The sequence below is a fragment of the Oreochromis aureus genome, linkage group 3, assembly GCF_013358895.1.
Source record: "Oreochromis aureus strain Israel breed Guangdong linkage group 3, ZZ_aureus, whole genome shotgun sequence".
Classification (NCBI taxonomy): domain Eukaryota; kingdom Metazoa; phylum Chordata; class Actinopteri; order Cichliformes; family Cichlidae; genus Oreochromis; species Oreochromis aureus.
This window is the reverse complement of record NC_052944.1, coordinates 5,971,678-5,990,085: the sequence shown is the minus strand read 5'-3', so window position 1 is coordinate 5,990,085 and position 18,408 is coordinate 5,971,678. Positions and strand designations below refer to the sequence as shown.

At 44.1% G+C, this 18,408-nt stretch overlaps 2 protein-coding genes across 3 annotated transcripts; one reads left to right on the top strand and one right to left on the bottom strand.

Moving 5' to 3' along the window:
* Positions 1-263: 263 nt before the first annotated feature.
* On the bottom strand, positions 264-13,862 carry pelp1 (proline, glutamate and leucine rich protein 1). 2 transcript variants are annotated; one of them, XM_039609240.1, is made up of 19 exons: positions 13,686-13,862; positions 13,413-13,477; positions 11,916-12,021; positions 11,631-11,780; positions 11,226-11,297; positions 10,846-10,905; positions 10,606-10,762; positions 9,579-9,711; positions 8,508-8,595; positions 8,330-8,418; positions 8,097-8,210; positions 7,307-7,457; positions 6,361-6,514; positions 6,212-6,267; positions 5,166-5,299; positions 4,787-4,889; positions 2,928-4,547; positions 957-1,274; positions 264-820 (listed from the first exon to the last, which is right to left on the bottom strand). In XM_039609240.1, exons 1-19 carry the CDS (start codon positions 13,824-13,826, stop codon positions 728-730), a joined length of 3,804 nt encoding a protein of 1,267 aa, XP_039465174.1. In that variant the 5' UTR covers positions 13,827-13,862; the 3' UTR covers positions 264-727. The 2 variants fall into 2 exon arrangements, with proteins under 2 accessions (XP_039465174.1, XP_039465175.1); XM_039609241.1 differs by having other exon boundaries at positions 957-1,271.
* A 50-nt stretch (positions 13,863-13,912) lies between these two features.
* med11 (mediator complex subunit 11) lies at positions 13,913-16,640 on the top strand. The gene is made up of 3 exons (XM_031740950.2): positions 13,913-14,153; positions 14,767-14,897; positions 16,168-16,640. The coding sequence occupies exons 1-3, from the start codon at positions 14,084-14,086 to the stop codon at positions 16,318-16,320; spliced, it is 354 nt and encodes a 117-aa protein (XP_031596810.1). The 5' UTR covers positions 13,913-14,083; the 3' UTR covers positions 16,321-16,640.
* The last annotated feature ends 1,768 nt before the right edge of the window (positions 16,641-18,408 follow it).

Genomic DNA, 18,408 nt, shown 5'->3' with positions numbered 1-18,408 from the left:
CCAAACGGCTCTGGCCCGGGGGTTGGGGACCGCTGCTGTAGCAGATCAACCTGCGCTGCAACATGTGCGGGAGTCCTGCGGGCTGCTGGATGCAGTTTATTGGCTCAGTTCTTAAAATGAGAGCAGATGGGTCAGACGGGGATGCGTTAGCCTTGCGGACCTCCAAGGCTAACGAAGCGGCTGGCAGAGATGCCCACACAAGGGCACAATGCAAGTAGACCTTAGACAAAACCCCAAAAAGAACCCAAACAAAAGAAAACATGTAATGGAAGTACATTATTTTATTTTTTTAACAAAACATATCACACTGATGCCAAACCATGAGAGCAAAAAGATGCATACAAACAGAAGTAAAACTGCAAACTAGCTGGAAGATACTGCTGCTGTAAAGAACAACAAAGTCATCTGGTTAACACATTTCAGGGAGCTTTGCCTCCTTGCTGGGAGGATAGTGGGTGGACTGTAGAAAAGAGTTCTCTTACACCTGACAGCCAATTATAACCCGGGGATGTAACGATCACGTCGAACCAGCCAGAAATGGTCCCGATGGTTAAAAGACTGAACGCCATATTAAACCGCTGTGATCTGAGTGACACGCGATGTAAAACATGATGTTTGAGGTAACTAAACCTTGGGAATGTGACTAACGATACATGTTTTGCCAGATTCTGCTCACAGAAGCTGGAGATCAGTGTTAACGTCAATTTCAGTTCAGGTTGGTAAATATTTATGAGGCTTTTGATCCAGAGGCACCGTCTTCATCATCAGGTGGACACGCCACAAAATCAGCCAACATTGACGCCATGGCTTCGTCGTCCATCTGAAAGAGAGCGACGTCACACAGTTTAAAGCGCACACATTCATACAGTCAGGTCATCACTCTGACTGAAGAAGCTTTCAACTAGCAGACAAACAGTAGTTATATCTGCATCTTAACGAGGGATTAAGAGCAATACCTTTTTCTTCTCCGGGCTTTGCCCCACCTCCTCTTTTCCATGTCCTTCCTCCCTCTTCCTCTTCACTCCCTTTCCCTCCTCTCCATTACTCTCCTGCGCTCCTCCTCCTCCCGTCTCCGGCTGCTCTGCCTCCTTTTCAGAGCTCTTCTCAGTGTCTGCTTCCTGTTGCTCTGTCACATTTTGTTCTGTTGAGTTTTCAGAGTCTGCCACTGCTGTCGAGTCTCCTGCCTGAACAGCTTCGGGCTGTTCGTCCTCACAGCTGGGCAGCTGGTTATCGCTCACACTGGCTTCCTCTGCAGGCTCAGCTGCTGACTCCTGCTGAGATAGACAGAAAGCTTTAGGTGGTTAACTTCAGTTTCCTTGTAATATTCTCTTTATTTATCATATATTGGAGAAAAATACATTTATAAAAGAGGACTGTGTACTAATACTTCATGTGCATTTGTACAAATATATGACTGAGGTCTTGAGATAATCACAATCACATTAGAAAATAAGGCTTTTTGTGAGAAATTCATGTATATATTGCATATAAGGCCTTTGCAGCATAACCAAGGGAGGATTCAGGGTCAGCTGATCCAGCCCCGTCTCTTTTGAATGTTTACAATGCTTGCATGCTTTGTATCGTGAAGCCCCATTTATCATAAGAGCACATTTTATTTTCAGTTATGGAGTAAATGGTAAATGGCCTGTATTTATATAGCGCTTTTCTAGTCCCTAAGGACCCCAAAGCGCTTTACATATCCAGTCATTCACCCATTCACACACTGGTGATGGCAAGCTACGTTGTAGCCACAGCCACCCTGGGGCGCACTGACAGAGGCGAGGCTGCCGGACACTGGCGCCACCGGGCCCTCTGACCACCACCAGTAGGCAACGGGTGAAGTGTCTTGCCCAAGGACACAACGACCGAGACTGTCCGAGCTGGGGCTCGATCCGGCAACCTTCCGATTACAAGGCGAACGCCCAACTCTTGAGCCACGATCGCCCCATGAAGAAAAAAAAGTTATTCAGATATAACTTGCTTTATCTTATATCTCAGTAACAGTTCCTGTGCACGTTTTTCTTTTATACTGAACTATCAAAAACCGTTTTTTCTAGTCCCACTTTTACCTCATCTCTTATCTCATCTCATCAATTTGCCTGTTTTTTTCTCCTGTCCCTCACACATAAAGGCTGCACTGATGGACTCACTGCTGCCCAACACACTGTCCTTCATCACCTACCTGTCCAGCTGCATGAAGGATGGAAAAGAGGAGGATGGGGGTGAGTTTGTCACTCTGTGGCCACATGTGACAGTTTAAGAGCCTTTGTATTGCTGTGTTCTGCTATGAAGCACACGAAGATGTAATTAGCTTCTAGCAGGTGTGTGTGTGTGTGTGTGTGTGTGTGTGTGTGTGTGTGCAGGGATCGAGCTGGGCAAACTGGATGTAGAGATGATCAAGCTCTTGGCCTATCAGAGGATCCAGCAGCTCTTTGCTCCCAATGTGCCCAGTACTCAACCTCCCCCCACCACCAGCACTACCCCAAAAGCCTCAGCACCCCACCCAAACAGTAAGACACCTTTGCACTACAATTTAGTCTGTTTACTTGTCACTTTATGAAGGAATACAAGGAAATATCAAAGGCTAATCTTACCAGTAGAGGGTGTGTTTCTTATCTGTCCTACTTTCTCAACAGGATACTGCTGAAAGCAACAGCTTTATTTCCATGAAACGTGTCATGGATATCAGTGGCCTTGATTACACTGATAAACCTTTAAATCCTTTATGCAGCACCACCTGCTGTTGTTCTTCAAGACACCCTTTCCTGTTTCCCTTTTCCCGTCTTTCCTTAAATCTGCTGGTCCTGTGGAAGGCCCACTTACACTCTGAGCTACTAAAGCCTCATTACATTGTCTAATGTATTCAGCACTCTGAGCTGTGTAATGCTGTTATTCAACAGTATGATTCACAAAGCTGCAGGATCTACCTGTTGACTGTGACTGGCTGGTTGTTCGGACTCGGCTGCCTGCGGCTCGTCCTCCTTGGCTCCCTGCTCCCACGTACACTCCTCCCCTTTCTGCAGCTCTGCTCCGGCTTGCTCCCTCTCCTCCTCGGCCTCCTCCCGCTCCTCCAACGCTCCTCCGGTGACGCACAGGATCTGTGGCATGGTGGGGTCATCCATCCTTTCGTTGTCCTCCTCTTCTACTTCGCCCTCCCGAGCCGCTTCGAGGACTCCGATGCTCTCCACCTCCTGCACCTTCATCTTGTCCTCTCCAAACAGCGCCCTGTTAGTTTGGATCTCCTCTATCCCTCCTTCTGTGCGTTCCTCCACATTAAATCCAGAAATCCGTCCCTCATCCAGCTTCCCCTCCTGTATCCCCGACCCTCCGTCTTTGTCTTCGACTCCCTCCAGAGGTGGTATGTCGCCATCCTCTTCCTCTTCTTCCTCATCTTCTTCCTCCTCCAGTTCTTCACCGTCTTCTTCATCCAGCTCCTCATATTCCTCCCCATCATAAAAGTCATCAGCTAACTCACTTACATCCTCCTCTTCGTCCTCCTCATCTATCCCCTCCTCCTCCTCGTCCTCCTCCAGCTCTTCATCTTCATCTATGTCCTCATCATCTTCCTCTTCATCATCAGTACTGTTAATATTGATGACAGCAGAATCTTCACTGCTGGCAGGAGCAGCTGGTTGCTGGTGGAGGTGCCGTCCCTGCTGACTTAATTGATTCTGCAGGTGCATCTGGAGCGGTAACCCCATGGGCCCAGCCTGGCTCGGCGTGGAGGGCTGCATAAGCATCTGCTGGAGCTGCGGTCTGCCAGGCAATGACTCCCCCAGACCAACAGGTGGAGCTGTAAATGTGCTGGAGTTCAAAGGTGGAACCAGGGAGACCACCGAGGCACTGGAAGGAGGAAAGGAGTTGATGGAGGTGGTGGAAGCAGTGAGGAGGGGGGAAGAGGCAGCCAGGTCGTTGGGCAGAGAGACCCCGTCTATTGTGGCTGTGGCTGCCGTAGTTGGGACCATGGTGACAGATTCTGCACCTGGGAGGGTCACACCAGTGCCACCCGGTGCAGAGGAGGGCATGCTCTGTGAGTTCGCCGCTGTGTCGTCCTGCTGAGTCTCCATGTTTAGCATACCCGGAGGAACGATGACCACGCTGTCGTCCGAGTCACTTGCCAGAGAGATCTCGACGTCTTCGGCTTCCTCTTTGTCAAAACGCACAAACACAGGTCTCTGTCCCTCCGGAGGGCCCAGGCCTGCAGGATCAGGCTGGTGGTGCGTATGTGGGGACAGAATCATGTCTCCTGAAGTCGGGCCCTGGCCTGGCAGTCCCGGAACCAGAGAGAGATGGTTCTCAAAAGAGCTCAGAAGGGAAGCAGGACCCAGGTTGAGAGAGTGACGGGTGGGAAAAGGAGGACCAGGGGCAGGACCTCCAAGCAGGGTTGGCAAAGTTAATCCAGGGGCAGGTCCCTGGGAAGAGGGGAGGACCGGAGTGGTGGAGGAAGGTTTCATGGTGAGAGGTGGTAAAGGAAGGGCGATGGAGGGAAAGCGGGGATGAAGGATCAAGTTACAGATGGTCAAGGCCTCCGCGCAGAATGAAGACACCTGAGAAAGGAAAACAGTGAACAGACAAACACTTGATGTTTTTGCCAAGTCTGAAACTGTTAGGTCAATCTGACCTGTCGCCTTTCTAACAGAAGACATGAGGCAGACTTGTGTGCATCATCGTCTCCATAATTATTTTATTTCAACATCACAGCAAGAGAAATGTTGATCCATCCACCCACTACACGTTGCTACATTTTTAAAAGCTTTTTGCAGTGTTTCAGGTCGTTAGGACTTACCTTAACATTCCTGTCGGTGCGTCCGTTACTGAGGATTGACACGGCACAGGTCAGAGGTGGAGGCCAACAGGGTGAGGGGACCAGGACCAGGGCCAGCAATAACCTTAAAATTCATACAAGTGAAACAGCTCCTTCAGTCCAACATAAAGCTAAAGTGAACTTTAGCAGCTACAGAACAGACAGACCAGTTAGGGGCCCACAGTGGTGCTGGTGCTAGGGTGGTGTCAGACTGGGACCAGTCTGAATAAAGCACTGTGTGGATATTCCTTCAATGGTCGGAAAATTTAAACTCAACCTGAACAAAAAGCAGGAGGAGCACAGCAACACTATTGAAACACTAATGTGTGGTGAAAGCTCATCGTTAACATGAAGATCGTACCTGTACAGTTCTCGTCGAGTAAGAGCACTGCTGTACTGCCCACTCGCACTCCCTGCAGATTCACATGCATTGCTGCTGCAAGACTGCTGCTGCTGCAGGCGCACACACAGCGGTAGAACCACCTCATGCAGCCGCTGGAAGAAATCAACAGGACACAACAGTGAAATCGCTCACTATTAAAAACAATCAAATGAAGCGACCCTCCTGCAACACCAAAAATGCTATATGATGGAAAAAACAAACGAAAGCCTTTTACTTTACAATATAGCTGCAGATCATCACAATATGGGAAACGTGTCTTATTACATCAGAATCAGTATTTTAACCCTACGCCACAACTACTAACCTGACGTGGACCTGCTGAGACATGTAACTACACGGCGACGCTAACCACAGCCACTTACAGTTACGGTTGAGTAATCAACACTGAAATTTATGTAATTGGATAATAACAAAAACCAAAAACCAGAGCTAATAATGTGGTAACTGCAGGGTAACAAGGCAGAAACAAGAATGCAATAATGTGCTAATGTCTATGTTATTACTACTCTATTACCTGCGGTAGGTTCTGTGTAATAAGCAGGAAACAGCTGCATCAGTGATGGGCACCTTCATCACTGATCGAGCCTCTCCTGCAGGGAGCAGCAGCGAGCTGCGAGGGGTTACAGCCTGTATACTGACAAATTCGATGTTTTGAAAGAAGAACAAGGTTAAAACAAAGATGATGTCTGGCAGCTCTTTAAGCAACAATTTCATGTCCTCTAGTAAAAAATTCATCTTCCTTCCTTCTCTGGCTAAAAGACCATAGTAGAACAGGTTGGAATATTTCATGTGGATCATTAGAAATGCACTGTGGGAGGAGGAAATCGTTGCTGAAAGAACTGCCAAACATCACGTCTGCTTAAACACGGATCTTGTTCCAAAGCGGGCGGCTCGGTGCCACTCGCTGCAGCAGAGGCTGATCTGTGGATGGTTGGAGACGCCTGTACAAAGTGTCTCCCTCTGCTGGCTACTCTTTTGTTAATAATATTTTAAATCACATTTACCTTGTGAATGTCGTCCTTCAGTAGCGTCCCACTGGTCTGTATGATCTGTCTCAGTGCTACAAGGATGACAAGGATCAGTCTGGTATCAGAATATCATATGTAGTAAACCAGTACACTCACAGTAACATTAAACTCGGCTTGCATCTCACCCCTGACAGCTGCAAGGCAGGTATCTTGATTGGCTAGATGGTCTCCTTTCCTCTGCAGCGATGGCCCGACTGTATCTGCCATCACCAAATGCTTCGTCCTACGAGGACCGGGCTTTCCTCCAGGAACAACATCGGCCGATAGTCCTGCCCGGAGCTGGAAACAGGACACCCCACGCACAGGAGCAGGAGCAGAAGAGAGCTCAGCACATACTTCCCAACAAACCACTGGTTCCCTTTAGTTTCATAAAGGTCAGAGCTTGAATTACATTTTCAACATTTAGTGCTCATCACTGATCTGTTAGTCGACTAACTGTGGAAAAAAAGACTAACTGATGAGACTCGGATATCAAGTTAGATTTGATAACTCTTTAATGGAAAACCTCCAAAACTAATAGCAAAGCATTTTAAACAATTAATTACATTCATAGGTTCTCTGTTTGAAAATTCATGACCACGACTTCATTTTCAAAACTAAAATAACAAAACAGTGAATCATCCAGCGCTTTTCTTCTGCTTATCTGAAGTCAGGCTTTGTGGCAGCAGCCTCCCTCTTACCACCTCCCCCAGCTCATCTGTTGAAACGCCGAGCCTTTCCAAGTTCAGCTGATAGATGTTATCTCTCCTGCGTGTCCCGGATCTACGCCGGGGCCTCCTCCGAGTAGGATATGCCTGATCGGAACACTTTAACAGGAGGCGACAGCCTTGGCGTTTTCCTTTAGATGTGGAGGAGTAGCGGCTCTACTCTGAGCCCCTCCCGAATGACTGAACTCCTCACCTTATCAGTAAAGGCGAAGCCTCTCTTTTCTCTTTTCTAACAGTGTTAACAAAACTATGAGGCTTAGATGATCAGATTTATGGCATTTCTCAACACTGATGCGCCATCTGGTGGCGGTACATCTGATACCGACTAGTAACGACGACTAGTCCAAATGCAACTCTCCCCTACCTTGATAGACTCTGCTCCTGGTGTGATGTCCCCAAGCAGGTGGTTAAAGAGGAGCTCTGAGTGCCCCGGGCTTCCCTGAAGGATGTTAGAAGACGCTCCAGCAACCTGGACCCAGAGCTCCAAGGTTCTGTACACGGATACCCGCACTGCACTGTGGGAAGGAGGAGACGCAAGAGATGAATCTACTTGATAACGCAGTATTAAATGTTCCCCAGTGCAGCAGCTCAGACTGTCCCCAGTTTGCCAAAATGTTACTAAAATAAGCTCCTCGATCCCCACACAGTGTTTCATTTCATCTACTTTGTGTCGCAACAGATCAGTTAAGACTTTCTTTCTTTTCTTGGTACTAAAAACCTCTAAATGGTCATCATTCACTCATTTAGACGCTGGTCTGTGAGCAGACACGGCGTGCTGTCTGAGGACGCTTTGGGACAGCGACGAGGACAATGATCCTGCATCACAGCCTCTCTGAGGAAACCTTTGTAAAGATTTTGTTACTATACTTCCAGTTGTTACAGTACTTGGTGGTTGTCTTGGTAACCACTGGCTCTGCTCCACAAGCAAACTTCATATTTTCTTTGTTTCTTAACAGGAACACACGGCGAACAGTTAATGCATGTAAGGCTCTCAGGGGGCAACTGTAGGTTGTAGCTACATACACGCTGCACACACACGATGAAATATAATGCAAAGCTGATATTAGGTGTGTAAGAGGTTTCCAGCTGCAGGCTGAACTCGCGGCCTCAGTCAGGAATAATCCAAACAGGAGCCGTGCGAGGCTGTGAGTCACCTGTAGGCCCTCTGCTGTCCCACACTGGTCTCAGGTAGGGGGGTCCAAGCAGAGAGTGTTTGAGAAAACAGCCTCTGTATTACTGCAGCGTACTGAACCATGCCGACCCGCACTCTGTAACACACAGCACAAATCCAAGAGTCAGGCTTGTAGGAAATCAAAATGTGGCCTCCTGTGTGTGTGTGTGTGTGTGTGTGTGTGTGTGTGTGTGTGTGTGTGTGTGTAGTACTCACGCAGTGATCAGACTTGACAGGACTTCCAGGGTGTTGCTGTGTATGATGGGGAGGACCAGCAGCCTCACACTTCCATCTCCTGTTAAATTCTGACACACAAAGTCAAACATGCATTAAGATCAGTCATGTTTTTGACACAGTCTCTGTTCATTACATGTTATTCTGTGTGTGTGCTCACTATGCTCTTGGAGCTGACAGCAAGGGCTCGGCACACCAAGTTGAGTATTGGCCTGACGGGCAAACGCACAGCTGAGGCGGGATCTACTCTGATGGAAGGAAACAAAGGAATGCAATGAGTACCAGAAACAATGAAACCTTTACTGCTCTGACAGGTTTTTAACACAGTGTTTATTGAACAAAGGGGCCTTTGAGTGTATTTGTGTAAATGTTACAACTATGCTAAAAAGCTGAAGTTAAGGAATAAGAGGCACGACTGATTCAATTTGTTGTTTTCCAGATAGTCTATAATTTGTATTTGTTTTCTGTATCCCAGTTATCCTAATACCAGTAAGACATCTGATGTCCGACTTCACTCCTAAACTGAGCACGTCGCAGTAGTAAAGTCTAAGTCTTTGCTTCTTAGTAAGGAAAAGCAATCTGTGCAGAAAATACTCCAACCACAGCTGCAGCATGTTCATGGAGACAGCCTGAGCACAGATTTAAGGTTGGTCAGGAGGGTCAAGGAGGCCATTTACGTGAAAAGGGAACGAGCATCTCTGAGTTGAGGAGGGGGCCTAAGGGTACATCTGTCACCATCCTACAATGCTGTGATTGAAACGAAACGTTTCTGTGACTGAAAACATCCAGATGAACAGAATCAGCCTTTTGGGATAAAAGTTGTGCAGTTTAAAAACTGTTAAGCTCACGGCCGCAATCAGCTGCTCTGACTTTCTGAGTTGGAAATCCAAGTTGAGGGGCACTCCAGATGAAACGTCTGAGTGAGAAGTCACAAATTCAGACTGACTTCACCTGGAACGCTCTAGAAGTACCGCTTTTATTAAAACTATAGCTCACAATGGTATCACCATTCCAAATATGAACACAGAACATGGCAACCAGTGATATGACTGGTACTGAAAACTCCATCTCAGGCTGTCCTGAATCATTTTGGTCCTAATATGCAAATTCCTGAGAAGTCAGTGAATGAAAAGTATCCAAACGGCTCGAGAGCCAACCTACAACACAAACCTTTGCTTTTGCAATTCAAGTGAACTTGAAAGGTGTGTGTGCTTGTCTGCATGTGTTGTACCTAAGTGTGTGTTTGAGTGCGAGGCAGACAGCAGTGTATCTGTGCTGGAGCTGCAGAAGCAGCAGGGGATCGGTTTGGTCGAGGTGAGGAAAGGCCAGCTCCACCCCGGCACCTTGATACTGCATCGCTCCATCTGTGACCGCAAGAAGCAATCGAGTCTGAGTAACCTCAGTAACAGTAAACAGATACAATCACATCATCATGTCACGGCACCTTCAACACTGACAGCTGTTCACTGTACGGTTCACTGACTGATTTACTTGGTAAAGATGCATTTTATGTATAAAAGTGAGGAGTGAATACACAGTGTTTGGGGCCACAGTGAGACAAAAGAACATAACTGCACCATTTTAAACAAAATGTGTGGCCAGCAGGAGAAGTTTGCATTATCGAGTTAATCAGGCTGCATCAACGTCGAGGACGACGAAAACAGGACTTTAAGATTCAATCAAACTGTTTTTATTAGGTTTTAGTTTTAGGCTTTCATATCACATGTAGGGCTGCAGCTCGAATAAGAAATACTTTTGTCTTATTAATAAACAATAATAAAGAATTCAAAGACAAACAACAAAGAATAAACTGCTCATTGTTTTAATCTGTCAAAAAACCAAAACTGAACCATCTGATTGTGTTTCTGTATGAAATGACTGAGTGTGTCTGCTTTGATGAAGTTTCTGTGGCGTTAAAAACAACATGTTAGAATTAATATTAATCATAAGTCAGTGTCCAGAGTTTCACTGGCCCACGGATATTTAATGGCTTATGAAAAAGCTTTTATTTTTATAGTTTTAAATAATGATTCATTTTAATTAACACAATGTTTCATATTAGTTGGATGGAAGGAGACAGATTTGAAGTTTATGAAATACATTCAGTTAGCATATAAAGATTTCACTGTTTGTTAAACTGACGTGTTTTTGTTTCTTTATACTAAAAAACGTAATTTGTAGAAAGTCTGACCGTACATGGACGGAGACAAACACACAGACGCCAAATGTAACCACTGCTCACAAAGAAAACAACACACCTGTTTCTGAACCTTGGTAGAGCTGAGCCAGCAGGCTATTGGCAGAGGCCAGTAGGCAGTGAATCTGATTGGTCCAGCCCTCAGCTCTGCCAGCCCCGACACCTCTGTCCAGCACGCCGCCCAGGCAGGGCAGACGACTGTAGCACTGACAGGCCATCTGACAGAGTAACAGTGAAACAAACGTTCAAACAAATCTTAAAATAATAAGAATAATTTTTAAAAAAAGACTTTTTGTCAAACCTCTTGTGTTTTCCTGTTTGTGCTGTCCATTTTGGAAAGGAAATACGCTGCCAGCTTATCCTTAAAAACAACAACAAACAGGTGCAGGTTTGACACAGAGGCAGCAAGTAACAAAGTACAACTTTAATGACATACAATTACAGAATACTGCTAAAGTAATACTGTAGTAACATTAAACTATATAGTGGTTTAAAATATTCCAAGTATAAATTGAATGTTTTTAGTTATTTTGCTGACAATCTGTCAGAAGTGTGCGACAGCAATGACTAATAAATAATATATAATAGATACTATGTAACAATAATAATAATAATAATAATAGTAGATGTGTAATAGCACCACGATAAAAGTTCAAACAGTCTCAGGAAGGAGTGTCTCACCCTCAAGGATCCACAAGCTCTCGGATAGTAGGTCATACAGGCCGTCATTCCCTCCATGGCTGCCAGCTCACACTAACATCAAACGGGAATAGAAACTGTTATAAGGCTAGTTAGAAGGTCGCTATCTGAGCTGAAGCTAACTGAATAACAACAGATGTAACAGAACAGATACAACGATACATAAAGTGTTACATTGTAACTAAACAGAATTGAGGGCATTCATTTCACCCATCCTCATCAGGGTTGTGGGGCGGTGTCAGAGGCAGGGTCGCCAGTCTGTGGCAGGGCTAACACTCACATTCTGTGGGCACTAACTGCGTGTCAAAGTACCTGGATACACACTCCACCAGAGGGGCTCCAGGGCCCTCCTGGTGGGCCCTTCCACTCACCGCCTTATCACCTCACCTCTGACTTGAGACCCAGCAGGGATGTTAGGATGCCCAGGATGGAGTTGAGGCCAACCTCTCTGGCCAGCTCTGCTAGCTGAGATGAGTATTGCAGCAAGTCCTTCAGAATGTTCACTGCTAGCTGCACACTCTCAACTGGAGCCTGAGACTAGTAAAAAACAAAAACACAGAAATTATTTTTATTTTTTATCCTAAAATGAAACAGAATGCAGGCACGCCAACCTTTAATTTTTAAACATTAAGATAAAATGGAGAAAATAGCCGCCATGCGACTTTATCTTACCTGTATGACCTGCTGCAGGGAGCGCAGCCACGACAGGCAGTGTTGCTGGAATAGATCACTGGAACTGTCTTTAACCAGCATGGAGAGCAGGCAGAGCCCCTCGAACCTGCTCACACACAGAATCATGTTCACATCACTTTAGTCTCGCCTCAATCATATGTTAAAAACATACAGTATCATTGTTAATCTGTGTAGACTGTGTGAAATTATCTTCACATTCGTGACATTGTATCAACAGGAGATGTTGATCTAAAGGTGAGTAAACAAGGGTTTAAAAACAAAATGCTACTAAAACTGGACATTTGCATGGAGACTCATCAATTCATCAAGAATGAACCGAGGTTAATAAAACACACGTCATACCCTGTAGTATAGCTGATAATTTTATAAAAGCACAAAGTGGACGTAGTTTTCAAGTGTTAAAAATAGGAAAAACCAAAAGAGTATTGTCATTAATGCTCACTTCAATTCAATGTTATTTATACAGCGACAAAATACAACAGTTGCCTCAAGACGCTTTATATTGGAAAGTAAAGACTCAACAATCATATGTCATTAAAATGTTAAAATCACCCACAATAATTATTTTATCTGAGCTGAGCACTAAATCAGATAAAAAGTCTGAGAAATCAGAGAGTAATTCTGTGTAAGGCCCAGGTGGACGATAGATGATAACAAGTAAGACTGGTTTCTGAGTTTTACAGCTGGGGTGGACGAGGCTAAGCATCAGGCTTTCAAATGAATTAAAAGTCTGTCTTGGTCTTTGGTTGATTAATAGACTGGTGTGAAAAATTGCTGCCACACCGCCCCCTCGGCCTGTGCTTCAAGGTTTCTGGTAGTTAGAATGACTCGGGGGTGTTGATTCATTTAAACTAACATAATGATCCGGCTGCAACCAGGTTTCTGTAAGGCAGAGTAAATCGATTTGTTTCGTTATGTAATAACAGGGACTAAGAAGACAGAGGGCCAATGTTTAATAATCCACACTTCACTGTTTCACTTTATGGCACAGTTGTGGATACTGTGTTTCTTTTTTTTCTTTAAATCATTTTTGCTGATTGTTTGTTGTTTTAGGAGACACAGAGGATGGGGATGGGGTTTGGGGGATAACAGGAGGAGAGGAGCTGCAGAGAGGCGTGTAAGACTGCACGCCTTCTTCCTGGTCCCAGCACTGGATAGTCAGGTTTGGGGAGTTTAATAAATGTGGAAGATTTCTAGAAATGAGAGCTGCTCCATTCAGAGTGGGATGAACACCGTGTTCTCCTAACAAGTCCAGGTTTTCCCCCGAACGTTTCCCCTTATCCATAAAGCCCACATGACTTTTGGACACCACTCAGACAGCAAACTTAAGAAGAGGATGTGGCTAAACACCTCCCCCTGGTCCAGGTCAGGACAGTGCTCAGGTACTGGTATACATCTTAAAAATAAAGATTTAACATTAAAGACTGTAGTATGATCAGTCTATGACAACAGCTGATTGAGGTACTCCTTTCTCACCTGGTCTTGCTCGAGCCCAGTTTGGCATTGCTAAAACCCACGAGACCCCCAACGGCGCACGCGCTCTGCAAAGACAAGAACGGTTTTAGAGGACAGTGAAATCAAAACATTTAAGAAACACGGAACCAGCTCGGCTCCTGCTACACATGGTCCTGCCATATTTCCAGATGTCAGCCTACTGAACAACAAAGCCTGTAGCGGCTGCCGCACAGCGAGAGCAGGCTAACGCTGAAGCAGCTTCCAGCCGCGGTGCTCGCTCGGGCCGGGCCCTACCTGTGTCTGGAACACGCCGTGCTCCCTGTAGCCTGCTAGCAGAGCGGGTAGATGCTCCGGACGCTGCTCTTTCAGAACAGACACCAAGCCCTCAGTTAGTCGCATAGCAGATGGGCCATGCAGCCAAGCCGATGTAGCCATCTTTCCTCTCCGCCAAGCGAACGTCACTACTGTGCGACTCTGATGACATCATATTTCAGTGACGTCAGTTTTTAGGTCTTTGTTGTTACTCTGCCCTCAACCATAACGCATTAGTGTCGTAAAGTTGCAGGGACTGTAGTAGTTGTAAGTTTCCTTCCGTTTAAACTCGATTAAGTGGCTTTGGGTCACACCGTGGATCGCTGTGCAGTGGAGCTGGTCCTCGGAGAGCGGCTGCTGTGGCTGCTTCCCGCCTGCCGATGGCTAATGACAGGCTGAGAGCGCTGGAGGATGTGGAGAAGGAGATAGCGATGGTGCTGCAGTGTGCCGGTGAGAAAGGGTCTTCTTGCGGCTGTTACGTCAAAACGTGCATCGTTGATTACTTTTGATTGATTTTCTGATGCTCTTCATCCGACAAAAGGACAAGTACCCGAGAGATCCTGTAAATTCCACTTAGCTGTTTCCAACAGATCGTTGCCTGATCATTATTCTCTGTACATATTAGTCGCTGTAAAGATTTGGTTTTCTTCACACAGGGAAAAGTGTATTCAATGCAAAAGTCTCGACTCAGCCCCTCGTTTCGTTCGCAGCTTCCAGACTTTCTGAAAGTTTTTCTTTCGACATTTGAGGATTTTTCACTCATTTTCAAATCAGTCCTCAGACCTCTTACGTTTGAAAACGTTTTTGGCTTAATAAGCCATACACATAACAGGAAACTTACCAAAGAACCCATTTTCAATATCCTTAGACACAAAGCAAACAACACAATTTGTTTCCATTTGTTTGGCTGACTCTACAACAACGGACAAACCTCAGCATAGCACAGTTCAGCATTTTTTGGCCTTTACTAAAACGAAGAATCAAGTTTTCAGTTAACTCTCTGTCTTTGTGTCTAATCAAGTCTTTTTAAGTCATGTTTCTATGTTTATGCTTGACCTTGCAGGTAATATTGTTCTTGAACTCTCCAAAGATAAACACAATGCCAGCTTCCTGGACAGACAGCTCATCCAGTTCCAGAACTCAGTCAGCCGAGTGGAGAACGAACTAAGTGCCCAGATCCGCTACCTTACACAGGTTAAATCCACAGCTGCAGAGCTGTGCCACCTGCTCCATGGACACAGTTTATGCTATCTATCTATCTATCTATCTATCTATCTATCTATCTATCTATCTATCTATTATGGTTGATGATACCTAGATAGAGCTCTAGCAGCAAATCGTCCCACCGGCTGTTTAAACCTGGGTGTGTCTGCTAGTTTTTCACAGGATGACAAAAAAAATGTTAAAATTATAGCTCAGCGGCTAAATCTCAGCTGTAATGTCCTTCAAAGTTTCTAAATCAGCATATGTACATATTACTCAAACATTGCAATACTGCAAATACTGCAATACTGCACTTACTGGTTAATTTGGAGTATTATGGTAAAGTTTACAGTTACACAGTATGGTGGACTGCTGCAGGCTTTGGTGTTCTTAGTCAATGTAAAGTTTCATCAAGGGTAACAGATATCAGTTTATATTTAGGATGATGATGCTGTTGAGATTCAATCTCCAAATTCCACCTTTTATACTAGCTTTATAGTATCTGTTTAGCTTATGAAACATCTACTTACATTTTGCAGATCTCATATTTATCACACTGATTTGTAATTCTTTTCTCCATGGCAAATTTCTCCCACCTGCTAAATCCCTGTTAAATTCAGAAATTAATTTAAAGTCTTCATTTACAAGGTCTCAAAATATCAGGCTTCATCATATCTTCAAGATTTGATATCATCCTAACAGAGTATTACTGGCTGAGACTGCAGGCTTACTTGTGGTTCCTGGAGCTCCTAATAGTAGAATGGGAGGCAGAGCCCTAAGCTGTCTGCTCCAGCTCCCAGTTTGGGTTCAGAAGACAGAGACCCACTCTACTTTTAAGATCGGGATTAACACTTTCCTTTTCAATAAGTTTAACTTTATAGATAGGGCTGCATCATGTGACCCTGAATTCAGTTCAATTAAATTTATTTATATAGCACCAAATCACAACAACAGTTGCCTCGAGGCGCTTTATATTGTAAGGTAAAAGGTCTACAGTATGTTACGTTCAAAGTGCTTGAGGTCGTCTGATTGTTTTTATCTGTACTACTGTAAAACTGAAAAGAAAAAGGTTTTAATTAAGAGTTATTTAGGAAATTTTGAAAATCATAAATCTAATAGAGAGATGAGGTTCACAGATACAAACTGATGCAGTTTTTCTTTTAATTATTATTATTTATTTTTTATAAATGAAGAACTTACCTCCATGATGGAAATACTGTGAGCAGTAGATTCAAGTTTTTTCTCCTTTTTCTCTCTCCAGGTAGCGACTGGTCAGCCGCATGAAGGTTCTACCTATTCAGCCAGGAAGGACTGTCAGATGGCACTGAACCGAGCCGAGTATGCCAAGGTCAAATTGGGAGAACTGGGACGCACCTGTGAAGTCATGCTGGAGCAGCAGCAGCAGCAGACATGAGAGTCAGCTGGTTGCTGGGATTGAGATCATTGTGCTTGGACTGGCACAGCACTTTCAGATACCTAATGCAACAGCATTTCTACGTATTCCCTTCGTGTGTCACCACCGCTCAAGTTTTCACAGCCCTTCTCACTGTTGTTAAAATACTGACGTGTCCCAACAAATGTAAACAAAAACTCAAGGAAAGAAAAAAGCGTTTTTATACGGGGGTCTGTGTATGTTGTGTTTCTGGGTGATTTTGTTATCAGTTTAAGGATCAGCTCATATGTAGAAACTGTCGATACTTTTAATAAAACAACGAATCATCTTTTGGGGAAAAACCTTTGTTGTGGTTGTGATACAGAACCTCATACATTAATCTGAAGGTCCACGGTTCAGTCTGTGGCTCCTCCAGTCTTTGAGAAAGATGCCAAACAGTGTCCCCGTGAGTGTGGTCAGTAATGTGCTCTGTGCATAGGATTAAATGCCATATTCTATAAAAGTGAACTAAAGACAGGTATAGAGATAGCTCATCACATGTAACACAGATGTTTTTTTCAGCTTTACTACAGTAAATGACAAATGCACAGGTATTTATATTGTGCTTTTCTAGTCTTACTGCCCACCTTAAAGTACTTATAATATGATGACCATCTACTAACATTTATACAAGTATTAAGCAAGTATTCTATAAATGTCAGTTTCAGGTATAGAAGCTTAATGTAGCAAACATTTATTAATAGTAATAATATAATATGGACAGAAAAACAAGTACTCAGCTGAGACACTGTAGAGTGCTCTCATTGTAACCAGCATGTGGATATTTTTGTTCATTGGTTTTTGGTTGGACACTTATGATTGGATGAATAATAACAAGAAATTAATGGACTAATATATTTAACCTAATTTTGTAACAATGTTTCCATTACATAGTTTAGCAACCAGGTTATATATAAAATGTATCATTTTAAAAATTTCAAAAAAAACAAAGTGTCAGTTTCTAGATATTTGACTTAGGCTGACATCAGAGAGATACATTGCTTTTCAAAAGATCAGCATGGAGGAGAGGAAGACACTCACATCACTTTTAGTAATGACAACAACATTGTCATCCTTGCAGCAGACAAGGAAGGAAGTGGTTACAGGAAGAGGGTGATAGACTGTCCGAAGCAGTTAGAACAAGACAATACTATTGACCAGACCTCATACCACAACTTGAAATTCAATCAATTTCTCCATATTTTTCACCTGCCTCCCTTATCTATTCATCACTGCCTATTAAAACATCTTCTGTTGCTTCAAATCCCGTAGTGCTCTCTACACTTAAGATATGGTTTCAGTTCAGGTCGCATTTTAAATTCATACCCCCCTCTACCAGATTACCATTGTTAAGAAATCATCTATTTTCCCCTGCCACTACCAATGCTGTCTATTTGATTTGGCACGAAAGAGGCATAAAAACCATGAGAGCCCTTTACAAAGATGATGTCCTTCTTAGTTTCTCAGAGCTATCCTTAAAATTTAACCTACCCCCTTCTCACTTGTTTCTCTATTTGCAAATTAGACACTGTGTCTCATCACTGTTTCCATATTTCCCAATTCTCCCTACTGATCCACCATGGGTTGACCTTCTGGTTGTTAGGCCTAATCAAAACTCACCTCTATCAAATATATATCGTACGCTTGTGGTGACCGAATCTGATTCATCATGTAAAAACAGAACTGCCTGGGAGCATGAATTAGGTGTTGAACTGTTTGAATCATGGTGGGATAAGGTGAATCTCATCATACGTTCAAGTACACCATGTGCTAGGCTACAGCTTATACAGTTTAAAGTAATAAACAGAATCCATTTCTCAAAATCCCATTTATCTAAAATTTTCCCTTCAATTATAGACCAATGTGACCTCCCCTTGCAATCTAAGCCATATGTTTTTCTTCTGTCCAAGTTTGAACAAATTTTGGAGTGATTTCTTTTCCATACTTTCAGGGGTTTTCAGAATTCAGATCCGAGAAGATCCTCTAATTGCCATATTTGGAGTTCCAAAGACCCCTCTTAATATATCTCCCCAGCAAACTGAGTTCTTGGCTTTTTGTTCCCTTCTTGCT